Genomic DNA, 17,652 nt, shown 5'->3' with positions numbered 1-17,652 from the left:
TTTTTAGCGGCAAAAAAACGTGTTTTACAGTTTTGAGTTGAAAATCGTCAAAAATTTGTTTTACCATTTCAATGCGCCTAAAGCCTACTTTTAGACGTTTCAGAGCAAATCCATGAGTCTGACAACTTTTCAGCGGCAAAAAACGTGTTTTACAGTTTTGAGTTGAAAATCGTCAAAAAATTGTTTTACCATTTCAATGCCGCTAAAGCCTACTTTTAGACGTTTCAGAGCAAATCCATGAGTCTGACAACTTTTCAGCGGCAAAAAACGTGTTTTACAGTTTTCAGTTGAAAATCGTCAAAAATTTGTTTTACCATTTCAATCATGCTAAAGCCTACTTTTAGACGTTTCAGAGCAAATCCATGAGTCTGACAACTTTTCAGCGGCAAAAAACGTGTTTTACAGTTTTGAGTTGAAAATCGTCAAAAATTTGTTTTACCATTTCAATGCTGCTAAAGCCTACTTTTAGACGTTTCAGAGCAAATCCATGAGTCTGACAACTTTTCAGCGGCAAAAAACGTGTTTTACAGTTTTCAGTTGAAAATCGTCAAAAAATTGTTATACCATTTCAATGCCGCTAAAGCCTACTTTTAGACGTTTCAGAGCAAATCCATGAGTCAGACAAATTTTCAGCGGCAAAAAACGTGTTTTACAGTTTTGAGTTGAAAATCGTCAAAAAATTGTTATACCATTTCAATGAATGCATGCTAAAGCCTACTTTTAGACGTTTCAGAGCAAATCCATGAGTCTGACAACTTTTCAGCGGCAAAAAACGTGTTTTACAGTTTTGAGTTGAAAATCGTCAAAAATTTGTTTTACCATTTCAATGCTGCTAAAGCCTACTTTTAGACGTTTCAGAGCAAATCCATGAGTCTGACAACTTTTCAGCGGCAAAAAACGTGTTTTACAGTTTTGAGTTGAAAATCGTCAAAAATTTGTTTTACCATTTCAATCATGCTAAAGCCTACCTTTAAACGTTTCAGAGCAAATCCATGAGTCTGACAATCTTTTCAGCGCAAAAAACGTGTTTTACAACAGTTTTGAGTTCAAAATCGTCAAAAATGTTTGTTTTAACCAACTTCAATGATGCTAAAGCCTACATTTATTGGACGTTTCAGAGCAAATCCATGAGTCTGACAACTTTTTAAGCGGCAAAAAAACGTTTTTAACAGTTTTGATTTGAAAAACTGTCATCAAAAATTTTGTTTTACCATTTCAATTTGCCTGCTAAAAACAATGCGCCAGAGGCCTTTAGGACGTTTCAGAGCAAATCCATGAGTCTGACAACTTTTCAGTCGGCAAAAAAAACGTGTTTTACAGTTTTGAGTTGTAAAAATTCGTCAAAAAATTTGTTTTACCATTTCAATGCTGCTAAAGCCTACTTTTAGACGTTTCAGAGCAAAATCCATTGAGTCTGACAAAACTTTTCAGCGGCAAAAAAAGCGTGTTTTACAGTTTTAATTTTAAAAATCGTTCAAAACAATTGTTTTCACCATTTCAATGCTGCTAAAGCCTACTTTTAGGTGTTTCAGAGCAAATCCATGAGTCTGACAAATTTTCAGCGGCAAAAAAAAAACGTGTTTTAACAGTTTTGAGTTGAAAATCTTGGAAAAAAAAAATTTATTTTCACCATTTCAATGATGCTAAACAGCCTACTTTTAGACGTTTCAGAGCAAATCCATGAGTCTGACAACTTTTCAGCGGCAAAAAACGTGTTTTACAGTTTTGAGTTGAAAATCGTCAAAAATTTGTTTTACAATTTTCAATGCATGCTAAAGCCTACTTTTAAGACGTTTCAGAGCAAATCCATGAGTCTGACAAATTTTCAGAGCGGCAAAAAATACGTGTTTTACAGTTTTCAGTTGAAAATCGTCAAAAAATTTGTTTCTACCATTTCAATCATATGCTACTAAAGCCTACCTTTTAGACGTTTCAGAGCAAATCCATGAGTTTGACATGTTTCAGCTTCATAAACGACGTTTTTACAGTTTTGAGTTTTGAAAATTCGTCAAAAATTTGTTTTACCAATTCAATGCTGATAAAGAACGTACTTTTAGACGTTTTCAGAGCAAATCCATGAGTCGCTGACAACTTTTCAGCGGCAAAAACAACGTGTTTAACAGTTTTGAGTTTGAAAATTGTCAAAAATTTGTTTTATAAACCATTTTCAATGATGCTAAAGCCTACTTTTAGACGTTTCAGAGCAAATCCATGAGTCTGACAACTTTTCAGCGGCAAAAAACGTGTTTTACAGTTTTGAGTTGAAAATCGTCAAAAATTTGTTTTACCATTTCAATGCGCCTAAAGCCTACTTTTAGACGTTTCAGAGCAAATCCATGAGTCTGACAACTTTTTAGCGGCAAAAAACGTGTTTTACAGTTTTAATTTTCATTTTCAAAAATTTGTTTTACTATTTCAATGCTGCTAAAACCGACTTTTAGACGTTTCAGAGCAAATCCATGAGTCTGACAACTTTTCAGCGGCAAAAAACGTGTTTTACAGTTTTGAGTTGAAAATTCGTCAAAAATTTGTTTTACTAAGTTTCAATGCATGCTAAAAACCTACCTTTAAATATCGTTTTCAGAGCAAATCCATGAGGTCTGACAATTTTTTTCAGCGGCAAAAAAAAACGTGTTTTAAAAACTGTTTTATTTATGATTTTTAAAAATCGTCAAAAATTTGTTTTACTATTTCAATGCTGCTAAAGCCTACTTTTAGACGTTTCAGAGCAAATCCATCCAGTCTGACATCTTTTCAGCGGCAAAAAACGTGTTTTAAACAGTTTTGAGTTGAAAATCGTCAAAAATTTTGTGTTACACATTATCAAAGTATTACTAAAGCCTACTTTTAGGACGTTTCATGAGCAAATCCATGTAGTCTGACAACTTTTCAGCGCCAAAAAACGCCCCCCCCCCCCCCCCCCCCCCCCCCCCCCCCCCACCCACCCCCCCCCCCCCCCCCCCCCCCCCCCCCCGTTTTAAACAGTTTTCTATTTTTCATTTTCAAAAATTTTGGTTTTAACTATTTCCAATTCTGCTTAAAATAGCTCGACTTTTAGACGTTTCAAAGAGCAAAATCCCATGTGTCTGACAACTTTTCACAAGGCCGGCGAAAAAAACGTGTTTTTTACACTAGTTTTTTAATTGAAAAATTGTCAAAAATTTGTTTTATCACTATTTCAATGCTGCTAAAGCCGACTTTTTAGACGTTTCAGAGCAAATCCCTGAGTCTGACAACTTTTCAGCTGACGGCAAAACGTGTTTATACAGTTTGTCAGTTGAAAATCGTCAAAAAGAAACTTTGTTTTACTCCAATTTCAATGATGCTAAAGCCTACTTTTAGACGTTTCAGAGCAAATCCATGAGTCAAATTTTCAAACTTTTCACCGGCAATAAAACATGTTTTACAGTTTTGAGTTGAAAGATCGTCAAAAAATTGTTTTTTACCATTTCAATGATGCTAAAGCTCTACTTTTAAGACGTTTCAGAGCAAATCCATGAGTCTGACTAACTTTTTTACGGCGGCAAAAAAACGTGTTTTAACCACCACAGTTTTAAGTTTTCATTTTATCGTCAAAGATTTGTTTTATCAACTCAATGTTCAATGCTGCTGAAAACCGATACTTTTAGACGTTCTCAGATTAAACAACTCCCATGAGTCTGACGAACTTTTCAGAGGCGGCACAAAAACGTGTTTTAAAAAAAACGAGTTTTTTGACAGTTGAAAATATCGGTACAAAATTATGTTTTACCATTTTTCAATATGCTAAAGCCTACTTTTTAAAACGTTTCAGAGCAATCAGGAGGTCAGACAAATTTTCACGGGCAAAAAACGTGTTTTACAGTTTTGAGTTGAAAATCGTCAAAAAATTGTTATACCATTTCAATGCGCTAAAGCCAACTTTTAGACGTTTCAGAGCAAATCCATGAGTCTGACAATTTTTTAGCGGCAAAAAACGTGTTTTACAGTTTTAATTTTCATTTTCAAAAATTTGTTTTACTATTTCAATGCTGCTAAAACCTACTTTTAGACGTTTCAGAGCAAATCCATGAGTCTGACAACTTTTCAGCGGCAAAAAACGTGTTTTACAGTTTTGAGTTGAAAATCGTCAAAAATTTGTTTTACCATTTCAATCATGCTAAAGCCTACACGTCAATATAAACAGCATATATAATCAATATGATGTCAATCAATCAATATAAATCATTAATATGTACCGCGAAATCTGCCAAAGGAACGTGCACCAAAGGTAGCATGCGCACAGCCAAAGGAAAACCAAATGGGATGGCGAAACATTTCACGGTACAATGCTGTGACCAAAAATACCTTCATCATTCTTAGCATAGCTGTCTTAATTATTTGGAAAGAATGTAATACTTGTCGTTCGAAAGCTTTCTAATGCAACTTGTAAGGTGTTGAGGAAAAATATCATTCCCCAAAGGAGAGAGGGGAACTATCGTTTGGAAACTAATTTTTTTTTGAGTTGGTATTTGTATGTAACTCTTGAAAGTACTTGATTTCCACCTACCACATTCCATAATAGCTTCAATAGACATATAGATAGGGATGTAGCTGTGGCTGCACTAATTCTGAAGGAATGTGCTTTGCAGTACCTACTGTTATAACCTAAGAGTGAATGCTTTTGTAAGGACACTAGAAAATTGATATATTGTCAAGTCTCTACCACCAAAATGGCATAGTAATGAACCCTGAACCCTAAGTCGAACTGCCATATATCTGCGAAGGTTACCGACTGGACAATAAATGGTATCGTTACTTGGCAGTTCGATGATAGTACATTTTCTATATTGATCAGTGTTTTAAAAAGATAGGTGTATTGTAGCAGCATTTTCTTAAAGTGACACTTCTAAAAAAGCGATAACCCTGAAAGGCATGTGTTTACTACTGACTGTAATTTATTCTACCGGGAAATAAAATGTTAATGGATATACCGAGAGCTACAAATACTGGAAAGTACCTTAATAATGCTAGCCAAAAGGTCTACTGTTATAGGTAATCTGGTGTCACCACCTTCATCACTATCTCTCCTAATTCCCTCAAATAGTTTTTTTTTAACAATAGATTGCTGAGTAAGATCGTCATGACCAACTAGCTTGCAATTAAAACTCAAACCAACCAGATAAGTTTGAACTATAAAGTGCGAGTAGCCTTTAACAGACATATGTATGCAATATATCGCATCACTTAATGTGTCTTTGGTGTTTTGTTATTTAGTAAAGTAAACTATAGTAACTAAGCTAATATTGTCTACATAAAAAAAAAAAAAAAAAAAAAAAAAAAAAAATTCTTAGACCCGAACTCATAAGACCAAAACTTGGACTGCCGAAACTATTGGCACCTATTCAAACTATAGGCACCAATTCTAAGAAAGTTATGTCTCTCATGATGGATTTTCCCTGCCAATCACTTGGCCACCTGAAAGCTTTCCAATTACTTCCCCAACAGGCACCACAAACTAATTCGCGATTCCCTGCACTAACTGTATACAGACCTAAATCCACATTAATGTGCTAAGAACTCTCCGCAAAGTAACAGGACCCATTAACATCTTTCAAAAATAGCAACCACATTTCTAAGTATGCTCTGATTTCCGCAGATATTCTTACTTTATAAAAGAGGTGTATGTATGCCTGTCGTTGCATCAAACACATACCGTGTAAATGTCCTAGCTATTGGTATAGCGTTTGCACAAAAAGACATAATCCTACCCAGAGACTGTAATTCCTGTAGTTTTACTTTCCAACACTTTCACGATTTCTGACCTGAGTAATACCACTTTCGCCTAAGGTACCCTGACTAGTTTACCATTTTAATAGTGTCAATTTCAAGACCCAAAAACACACCAAAACTGTAGTTGGACCATCTGATTTATCCTCAGCTATGGGTATGCACATTTCAGTGCACGTTTCTTGAAAAGCAGACATGAGCCTAGCACATGTATCACATTTTTCTTTTACAGCAAATATAAAATCGTCCAAATACTGATCTAGACTATGCTCACTTCTCCTTAACTACCCATTAAATAAATGTTGAAAGCTTTTTTAAATGGACTACATGAAAGTGAGCACCCCGTGGGTAAACACTTGTCAACAAAGTATATGTCTTGAAGCTTAAATCCTAGTGATGGAAAATCCGCCGAATGGATTGGGAGGAGACGGAATGCAGATTTAATATCCATTTTCCCAACAAAGTCCCTTTCCCCTCTGCTATCATTTTAACTACTTTACAAATGACGAGTATTTAACAGACAATATCTACAATATATATATTTTTTACCTGAAGGCTATGAAAGGTGAATAATTAACCTCCATTTTCCATCTTTTTGGGGAACTAAACCTATAGGGGACCCTCTCCACTGTGCCATTGATTTTTCTTCAAAAGGAGCCTACTACTCTAACATATTCTACTTCCTGCAATATTTTCTCATTAGTCAGTGTTGGATATATGGAGGCTGATTTCAATTTTCTGCATTCTCTCGGGATCCTTGAGCCTAGATATTTAATTCTTACACCATTTTACCCCCCCCCCCCCCCAGAAGCTGTGCCCCTACTGCTACCTGTGGGTACTTAGCCACCCAGTATCCAAGAGCTGTGATTTTTATTGGTATCTTTCCTAATGTCCACACCTGTTTGCGATTCTTGCTTGTTTCCCACCTGTCTTTGCTGTTTTGTATTGTTGTTTGTTTTTCGGAAAGAATATAGGTAGGCTGTATTCATTTTAACACAATTCATACTAGCATGCCCCACACTACTCGTAATACATTTGTGAGAGTAGCTACAGTGTGGCGTGTACAATTTCCTTTATAATTGTAGTCGAAACATTTTAGGGCGTTATAATTTTGATTTTATGACTGAGGTAGGGGGCCCCGCTGTGGCTGCATATATATAACAGGTATAATTCATTGTCAATAATGACCCATGCCCCTTGGGGATTAAGAGCTTTTCTTAACCTGTATTGCTCATAATTTTTGATCCAGTCCATCCCATCACATCTCTGAGCCCCCAAGCGAACAATCTGCATATATTTTAACAACCCAAGATACTGTTCTGGGTGCACTGCTGTTTAAATGCACATATATATAATGAATGCATCTGTCCATTTACAGATGTCAGAAATCTTACGATATTGAGTTTTTGGTTTGAAAAGAAGCTCCCCATCAACTAGAGATATTCTATGAGCCTGATGGGAATCTCCCATTGAGTTAGAACAACAATTGTGAAAGTTCAACACACTCTCTCCATTTGTAATCTTATGCTTCTCTGAAACAGATACATGCAAGCTTAACATATCATTAACACTTGTAATAGGGGTTAGCAATACACCTAAGAACGTACCCGGGTCTTGTAATACAGGAGGTGTTGCTGCTACGGTAGCTCAGGTGCTATAGAATAGTCAGTTCCACTCCCAGTTGCAAGAGGTCCTAAAATCGTCCCATGACTAGGCCCCAACTGTCGACGTGACCGACTCAACTTCTACAGGCACTGTTGCTGCTCCTCTTCGCTCTATACATGATAGCTATAGGCAGAAACATATATGCATAGAGATTGGCAACTCCGCCATTTTTACGATCGGCAGATGTACCTCTGTATGTGCTTAGTTTTTTTTTAGATAAACCCTTAAACAGTTAAATACAACAAAATAAATTTGATATGTTATAAAAGTTCAGTAATTTTCAGATGGTTTGAGTACGATTTTGGATAGAAAAATAATATTTTAACTTATATTTAAATAAAACGAAATGCACTTCCGGTTTTGAATGTCTGATTTTCGAAAAACTAGGTAAAATTGCTGATTTTCATGCTTTCATAAACCATATTAAATAACAGCACTCGGGAAAACTGGTCACATCAAACCATGATATAATGTTTAAGCTTTGAGTTGATGCAAAAATATCATGTTTAAAAGAATACACTTAAAAGTAGTTAGCTAAGGGGAAATGCCTATAAACCAGATGTCCCGCTGCCTGTCAACATAGACAAAGAAGGAGTTTCCAATCTCTATGTATATATGTTTTCTGCTATAGGGTCTCGCTACGTATGTATTCATGCATGAATAAAAATGAAATGTGTGATTAGAACACCTTTATAATATTTTAATTGTTGTATAAATTATAACAAATAATGTATATATGGTATACCATTACTAAAAATACTGCTTTGCTCATGATTGTGAAATCAAAAACATCTCACATTTTTAAAATACAGAAACGGTTCACATTGGCCGACTTGACCGAAATATATAGGTCATGATCGCTAGGTAAACTCGACCCAAAAGGGAATCTCGTCCCGAATGAGTAAAGTGAATCAATACGATCGCAATCGTCTCCAAGAAAGTGTTTAACGGTTACAATTAATTGTTTAATGTCTAAATGATCGATCACATTCATGCTAGCCTACATTTACAAATGTATGTGCTATCTCGGCAACAAAGAAAAACTGGGCCCAAGTACATGGCCCAAGTACATTCACGATCGTCAAAATTATTCCGAGTCGAATATCATAGGATATATATCCTATAGTGAAACAAATTCAAAACAATGAAATATATTAATTATTAATTTCGATGCTTTCACTTTTTATCACATAAAGTATGACTTAGCTTTTAATACTTTGCCACACTATCGACCACGTCGGCGACATGCCGGTTTATGAAGTCAATGACAAGGAAATAAATCCATTCCCATCTAACAGAATGTATTTGAGAAATCAATCCAAAATCAGATTAAAAACATACATCAGATATCAAACAAAAGAAATGCATCGAAATTTGTGAAGAAATTGAGTGTTCAAACCAATTATTTTTTCACATAAACTTAGCCTCGATCAAAGCTGTCGTTGTACCAAGTTGTTTTCATTTAAAAAGTGGGAATAACTCGTCAACAATTCTGACATAACTTTTTAAGGTATCACGTTACCAAATCAACAGGTGCCCTCCTATAACCGCACTACATGGTTTATTGCAATAACTGCAAATATGTGTGTCTAATTAATTCTAAAGTACATATATGATGATTTATTTTGCTTTTAGTGCATGGACAATAAGTACTTTATTCCATATAGAACATAGTGCCATGGAATTTTTTTCGGACGCAATTGATTATTTTTATATCTTATCTTGAAGTAAAATAAGAAGCTCAAACTTTTCATAGGTGGTTATGGTGTATAGTAAGTGACCTATTTAATTGAGGAAAATTACCATTCGTCAGTGGTGTGACATCTATAAATCGTACTCTGATAACGTCATATTGGGTCTTCTGTTCTTCGTATTATATTATTATAATTATTACTGGGTCTGTTTTGAATGTCTTGGATGATATTATGAATTTTGTCTTCCAGGGCCTACAATGAGCATTTTGGATGTCAGTTTACGTCCATTATTCTAACCAATGTGTACGGACCTTATGACAATTTTCACCTTCATAAAAGTCACGTACTCCCCGGCCTTATTCACAAAGCTTATAAGGCTAAGAGTAAGTATAGACAGATTAGCAAAATACATACATATGAATGGCGTTTACAAACTAATTTCTTCAATTTTATCTAAATAGAATTTTAATTCACCTGAAATTCACATGAAAATGACGTCAATTTCAGGAGAAGAGTAGTTCATTTGCAGGTGAAATAGACATAAAAAGTCATCTGAAATTTACATCGATGACATGGGTTTCAGGTGAAAGGTAATTTCAGGTGAATCTCAATTCCAATTACCTGAAGGCCTTTTGCCCTGTTAGTTTCATTTATTGATGTCATCCCAATACGACTTTGAGATTCAAAGTTGGTCTTAGAAATTTCGGTTGTTTGTGTTTTCAACCTGAGATGGAAACACTGACCTTAATGTGCGTGGGACGGACCTACTTCTATCATAATAAAAATACATATGAAAACATGTTGAAATTTGACAATTCAGTTGTTGTTTTCAATTGCAGATGAAAATACTGACTTCACTGTGTGTGGGACGGGCACACCTCTTCGACAGTTTATTTACTCATTGGATGCCGGGGAACTGCTTGTATATATACTTCGACACTACCCGGAAATCGACCCCGTTCTTCTTACAGGTAATTACGTAAAAAATATACGATACGAACAACGAGCTATGGTGAAATACGAAAATACGGTACGAACAATGAGCTATGGTAAATACGAAAATATGGTGCGAACAACAAGCTATGGTGAAATACGAAAATCCGGAATGAACAACAAGCTATGGTGAAATACGAAAATCCGGAATGAACAACGAGTTATGGTGAAATACGAAAATACGGTACGAACAATGAGCTATGGTAAATACGAAAATACGGTACGAACAATGAGCTATGGTAAATACGAAAATATGGTGCGAACAACAAGCTATGGTGAAATACGAAAATCCGGAATGAACAACGAGTTATGGTGAAATACGAAAATACGGCACGAACAAAGCCGTTTTCAGGTTTCAAAACGCTGTCAAGTTAAGTTAAGTTTATTTACCGATAAAGGATCTACATAGAGATCCTCTTCACAGGATTTAAAAAACAAACAAACAAACAAACTAAAATCGCGAGGACTTAATTCATCATGTCGTATTCAATTTCGCTGTTTTTAAGTTAAACCGCGTTCATTTAAGTTAAAGATGTAGTGGTCACTAGAGGTCACATTTTGTTTTCATATTATTTTAGAATATATTTTTATACCCTGTGTTAACAAGGTCATGGAGATGTACATGTTATTTTCTTTACGTTAATCTCGGAACACAATGACAGCTTTGTGACACGTGTCCTTTTCAGTTGGGGAAGATGCAGAGGTCACAGTAAAACAAGTCGCCGAGATGGTGGCAGATTCAATAGATTTCAAAGGCAGCATTGTGTTCGACACATCGAAGCTTGACGGCCAGCATAAAAAGACTGCCACAAACGCGAAACTGATGAAGTATTTCCCAGACTTTAAGTTTACGCCTCTTCAACAAGGTAAACACATTGTATCTGAACTAGTAAATAGTAACTAAATTCAAGTAACCTTGATCAAAGAAATCTAAGTGTAATATGTAGTGCTCAAGAAGTAAAGAACTAACTATACCATTTGCTTAAAACGGGGCATTTTTTTCTTGAGATAGTTCAGTCCTCTATGACAAAACACCATTTCTTCAGTAATCTATTGAAAACCATCAGGTTTAAAAAATTCACTGTGAAAAGTCATTCAAATGGACAGACAAACATGTATGAAATAATATAAGCATTAGTTACAAGACAGTTTATACACTGTAAATTCTTTTTTATGCCTTATGTATGTTTAGATAGAAACATACTTGCAGAGATTACTTTACAATAATACAATTACTAATAACATTATACAAATTTAAAAAGAAATTTAAAGTGAACAGTCGGGCAAAGAAAATCAGTGTAAATGCGTTCATTGGCCTTCCAAAAGTTCTCACATGTTAATACGACGGTCAAGTTCTGCTTACGTTTCCTAGTTCTGACCATTGAAATAAAGAAAAGTTGAAAGCATTGAAAGCGAGGCTGCGTGGAAATGTAACCACGGACATAGTCAGCCGGGAGGACGTTTTAGGATTCCTATACTTTAAATTAATTTCTTCGTACGTAGACAGATTTTGACGAGAGATTATATTTTTCTATTTCATAAGAAATTATACTGGATACATTCACACCATTTTTACCGACTTTAGGCATCCTTGCCCGACTGTTCACTTTAAGGACACAACTAGACTCCATGGTTTCACCTTATGTACTTGTTTCAATGCAGTGAAGATGTAATTATAATGATTTAAGACAGTACTGACAAAATTCATTTTCAGCTCTTATTTGTACTGACAAAATTCATTTTCAGCTCTTATTTGTACTAAATACCTATGCATTTTAAGTACATGTATTGTAATTTTCAAAATGTTGATCTTTTTTTTTTTTTGGTGAATAACGTATTCAAAGCTCTTCGTAATTAGTCGTTATGAAAATTACGGCACATAAAACTTCAAACGTTAATCATTAACGTTATTTATCCGGATGTAGGTTTCATTTACATTCAGCCATTTTGAACTCTTATCATAACAGATTGTCGTTTTTATCTAAATTAAACTCTGTTTTTTTGTGTGTTATATCTCAGTAACATCAAATATATATTTACGTTTATGCTAAACAAGTAAATAAGATACGTGGAGTAAGTTTCCCAAACTTTTATCAATATTTTAATGGTCGTATAATTTACAATTTATCTTCTAAATTGGATTCATTCCATGTGTTCCTGAAGTGAATGACGATATGTATATAATTCTATTTCGCCTGCTGTTTTCCCGGGTACAGACGTGTTGGGATTTAATATCCTACATTCAGACCTAGCGACGCGTAGCAGACATTGAATTTTGTCATTTACAGCGATAGATCAGGGAATTCCGAGGAGGTTTAAATGTAAAAACACATTTTGTTTCAATTGATACTACTTCAGGGTAATTTCACGCAATTAAATAGCTCTAGAAAAACGCCGAATTGGTCTACAATGAAAATAAATCAATCTGATTAAAATCAAATGTTGATCTCTACGCCAGTCCGTAAAATACTTCTTGTTGACACACGTGAGGTAGTTTGGGGAACAGCAGGGAGATCAAAATATTATTCTAATAAAATTGAAAATAAGCCAATTGAAAGTATTTTTAAAATTTCACTTTAACCATCTAGTCAGTATGATATGAAGAAATTATTGTAATAATTTGGAAGTAAAAAGAGTAGAACAAATAGAATTTTGCCATCTATAAATCTTAACATTAATAGTATTCTAACACAATGTATAATTTAAATTGTGCTTATTTCGACGCAGATATTAGCATTGAATTATTATTGAACAAGGGAATAGTTCGGTTTTTTTCTTTATTAAACTAAAATATTTAAGTGGTTTTTTTTTTATCTATTTCTGTTCCAGGAATAAAGGAAACGCTGAAATGGTTCATGGAAAATATTGACATAATTCGGAAATGATTTACGAAGGAAACAGAATGGAAATGATTTACGAAGGAAACAGAATGTGTTTTCTCACAGGGTGAGAGCACACTATGCCTGATAGGAACCTGGATGTTACCAGATTTGTGTCAAAGTGAACATATTTTTACCTTTTCTTTTTTAAGAGAACGTATTCAGAGATCGTGGGTTCATTTTGCTTTATTTTGATATAATATATTTATAAACAAAACATTTCGTATGTTTGTTTTTCTGACAATTCTTGCTTTTGTGTTTATTCGTAAATTAGAATTATTGGTATTTCCGTTATTTCATAGTATGTAATACATAGAATATTGAAACAAGATTCATATTACACAGTAATTATTATGAGAATTTTTCGTTTACAAACACTTTTAAAGCAATTTATATGTATATATAACACTGTGTTTTCAAAGTCACAGCTATAGAGCACCCCTGTAGTAAAGAATAAATCCAGATTATCATTCAACAGTATATATCATATCAATGGAAAAATACTAGAAAACGTTTAAATTGAATTCAACCATGTGGAACATAACAAATCTGGTAATTTTATAGATGAAAGGAGAGTGACAAAAACCAACCTTCATAACTCCAAGGGTTCCTTCTTAAAACGCACTGGTCACACTATGCAAGGATAATGATGTACCAGCTTGGGAAAATATAAAGTGAATTAAGTAAAAAACTGGTCTGTACCGACCTGAGAAATATAATTGTCCTGGATAGTGAATTTAGTAAGAAACTGGTCTGTACCGACCTGAGATATTTAATTGTCCTTTAAAGTTAATTTAGTAAGAAACTGGTCTGTACCGACCTGAGATATATAATTATCATGTAAAGTGAATTTAGTAAGAAACTGGTCTGTACGGACCTGAGAAATATAATTATCCTGTAAAGTGAATTTAGTAAGAAACTGGTCGGTACCAACCTGAGAAATATAATTGTCCTGTAAATTGAATTTAGTAAGAAACTGGTCTATAACGATCTGAGAAATATAATTGTCCTGTAAAGTGAATTTAGTAAGAAACTGGTCTGTACCGACCTGAGATATATAATGATCATGTAAAGTGAATTTAGTAAGAAACTCGTCTGTACGGTCCTGAGAAATATAATTGTCCTGTAAAGTGAATTTAGTAAGAAACTGGTCTGTACCGACCTGAGATATATAATGATCCTGTAAAGTGAATTTAGTAAGAAACTGGTCTGTACCGACCTGAGATATATAATGATCATGTAAAGTGAATTTAGTAAGAAACTGGTCTGTACCGACCTGAGAAATATAATTGCCCTGTAAAGTGAATTTAGTAAGAAACTAATCTGTACCGACCTGAGAAATATAATTATCATGTAAAGCGAATTTAGTAGAAACAAGTCTGTGCGGTCCTGAGAATTGTTTTTCTATATGAAGTTAATTAAGTCAGAAACTGGTCTGTACCAACTTAGGAAATCTGATATAATATACTATAAAGTGAATTTAGTAATAAAAACAAGAGGCCCAAGGGCCTTAACGGTCATCTGACTACCTTGGCAATAATTGTAGAGGACATTTATCAATATAGTGTCGTGGTAGCTATCTTTGATTTATGATCACCAAGAGATGTAACAACACTTTGTAGGGACCATGTCAGGATCATTTCAAACAAGTTTCAGCCAAATCGCACCTTAAGAACTTGAGAAGAAGTTCAATTTGTGTTTTCAAGATGGCGGCTGTGGTGGCCATGTTTGATTTTGATTCGACCCGAAAAATAACAGCATTTTGTCAGGACCATGTCAGGATCATTTCAAGCAAGTTTCAGCCAAATCGCTCCCGTAAAAAGGGTGACGAAGTTCAAAATGTGTTTTCAAGATGGCGGTCGTGGCGGCCATCTTGGATTTCTATTCGACCCGAAAAATTTTGTCAGGACAATGTCGGGATCATTTCATGCAAGTTTCAGCCACGACGCTCCCGTAGAAAGGGTGACGAAGTTCAAAATGTGTTTTCAAGATGGCGGTCGTGGCGGCCATCTTGGATTTCTATTCGACCCGAAAAATTTTGTCAGGACAATGTCGGGATCATTTCATGCAAGTTTCAGTTAAATCGCACCGGTAGAACTTGAGAAGAAGTTCAATTTGTGTTTTCAAGATGGCGGCTGTGGCGGCCATCTTGGATTTCGGATCAAACCGAAAAAAATAACAACACTTTGTCGGGACCATGTCAGGATCATTTCAAGCAAGTTTCTGCCAAACCGCACCGGCAGAACTTGAGAAGAAGTTCAAAATGTGTTTTCAAGATGGTAGTTGTGACGGCCATCTTGGATTTCTATTCGACCTGAAAAATAACAACACTTTGTCAGGACCATGTCAGGATCATTTTATGTAAGTTTCAGCTAAATCGCACTGGTAGATCTTGAGAAGAAGTTCTAAATGTATTTTCAAGATGACGGTTGTGGCGGCCATCTTAGATCTCGGATCGACCCGAAAAATAAAAACACTTAGTAAGGACTATGTCAGGATCATTTCATGCAAGTTTCAGTCAAATCGCACTGATGGAATTTGAGAAGAACTTCAAAATGTGTTTTCGAGATGGCGGTTGTGGCGGCCATCTTGTATCTCGGATCGACCCGAAAATTAAAAACACTTAGTAAGGACTATGTCAGGATCATTTCATACAAGTTTCAGTCAAATCGCACTGATGGAATTTGAGAATAAGTTCAAAATGAGTTTTCGAGATGGCGGCTGTGGCGGCCATCTTGTATCTCAGATCGACCCGAAAATTAAAAACACTTTGTCGGGACCATGTCAGGATCATTTCATGCAAGTTCCAGCCAAATCGCACCGGTAGAACTCGAGAAGAAGTTCAAAATGTGTTTTCAAGATGGCGGCTGCGGCGGCCATCTTGGATTTCTATTCAACCCGTGAAATAGCAACACTTTGTTGGGACCATGTCAGGATCATTTTATGTAACTTTCAGCCAAATCGCTCCAGTAGAACTGGTGAAGAAGTTCAAAATGTTAAACGTTTACGGAAGTCGGAATACATCTATAATTGTTTCCCTGGAAGCCCTCGAGAAAATACCTCTTTCCATGGAGACAATTTTCGATCTATACCTCCACAGAGGGCAATAATTGTATGTTGTCTCCCTAGTAGGAGTTATTTTCTCAGAGGCGAAATAATTCTTTCCCGAAAAATAAAAAAAAAAAAAAAAAATCATGTTCTTGTCAACATAGACAAACTAAGGTTACTGGTATCTAAATGTCGGGGAAAAAGAACTCATCAAGATAGTTTCAAGTAATATCAAGGCTTTATCACCTTAACCTATACCATAGCCTTTGAAATATATATATATATAGTGTTGTTCGATTCCGTGCCGTAGATACCGTTAATCGAGTTTAGAGACATTTTTGTGATTTTTGCATGTGTGTGATTAACATGTGAGTATTTTTAATCGGTGTCATATCTCCTTGCGCTAGCGGTGAATTATTGCTGACTTATATCACAGAAGCATACTGTCGATCAGTTGAATCATGAATTGCACCAGCGGAGCATCATCGAAAATATTTTAGGAAGAGAATTAAAATCATGAAAAGGTATTTTGTGTCCTTTATTGGGATTTGTTTTCTTAATTTTAATGAATGTGTAGTGTGGACAAGATGTTTACATGACTATCAATCCTTTACATTCTCGTGACATCAAGGCTTCAACGAATGGCTGTCTTCTTGGTAAAAAATGATCTTCATTTGCAGAAGTCCACGTAACGATAAAGGTCACATACAGTGGGATTTACGTTAAAAGATTTTCTGAATGGAAAAAAATCCGTTCCAGTAGCGTTTTTTCATATATTATTTTAGAATTTAAATTTTAAAGAATCTAATCTTATTATAGAATCGAATCTAATTATATAATTTGATCTTAAAAGGGAATAGAATCTTATTATAGAATTGGATCTTAATAAAGAATTGAATATTATAGAATTTTAATTTTATTATAGATTTTAGATCTTATTATATAATTGGATCTTATGATGAAATAGGATCTTATTATAAAATTGCACCTTATTTGAGAATCGAATCTTATTACAGCATTGGATCGTATTAGAGAATTGAATATTATGGAATTTAAATTTACTACAGATTTTGCATCTTATGATGAAATTGTATCTTATTATAAAATTGCATCTTATTAGAGAATCAGATTTTATTATATAATTGAATCTTATTATAAAATTGGATCTTATTATAGAATTGGATCTTTTATATAAATTGGATCTTGAAATGTAATAATAACGCCGAGTTGTGGAAGAAAAATACTCGCCCCTGTGTGGATATAAACAACACACATTTTCTGATGTTATTGTTCTTTTTATAAGAAAATATTTTTTCTTGTTTCGGAAAGGTAGTGGGACTTTAAAGTTAATTTTGAAAGGAAAGGGATATTTCATCTTGATATTACAAATCCATTTTGCAACAGTTTTAATTAACTCTAAATAGACAAAATATACGACTCGAAAAGTTGTTTATAGTTGACGAGTTATATGCATAGCTAGTTATAATGTGCATCATGTACAAACAAGTAACTTAATTCAAAACAAGGTGTTTATGCTTCAAGGCGCATTTTATCCACTCCGAACACATTACCTGTCGGTAGATAGTATCACCCAGATTGGTAATTAAGATACTAAATACAATTAG

General features: G+C 34.7%; 1 protein-coding gene and 1 pseudogene across 1 annotated transcript; one reads left to right on the top strand and one right to left on the bottom strand.

Moving 5' to 3' along the window:
• Positions 1 to 6,587: 6,587 nt before the first annotated feature.
• On the bottom strand, positions 6,588 to 8,660 carry LOC138336468 (uncharacterized; annotated as a pseudogene).
• Positions 8,659 to 13,005, top strand: LOC138336023 (GDP-L-fucose synthase-like). Its single transcript, XM_069285283.1, has 5 exons — positions 8,659 to 8,714; positions 9,357 to 9,490; positions 9,947 to 10,078; positions 10,787 to 10,966; positions 12,930 to 13,005. Exons 1-5 carry the CDS (start codon positions 8,659 to 8,661, stop codon positions 12,983 to 12,985), a joined length of 558 nt encoding a protein of 185 aa, XP_069141384.1. The 3' UTR covers positions 12,986 to 13,005.
• Positions 13,006 to 17,652: the final 4,647 nt, after the last annotated feature.

Source organism: Argopecten irradians, chromosome 12, assembly GCF_041381155.1.
Source record: "Argopecten irradians isolate NY chromosome 12, Ai_NY, whole genome shotgun sequence".
Taxonomy (NCBI): domain Eukaryota; kingdom Metazoa; phylum Mollusca; class Bivalvia; order Pectinida; family Pectinidae; genus Argopecten; species Argopecten irradians.
This window is presented reverse-complemented; position numbering and strand designations above follow the sequence as displayed.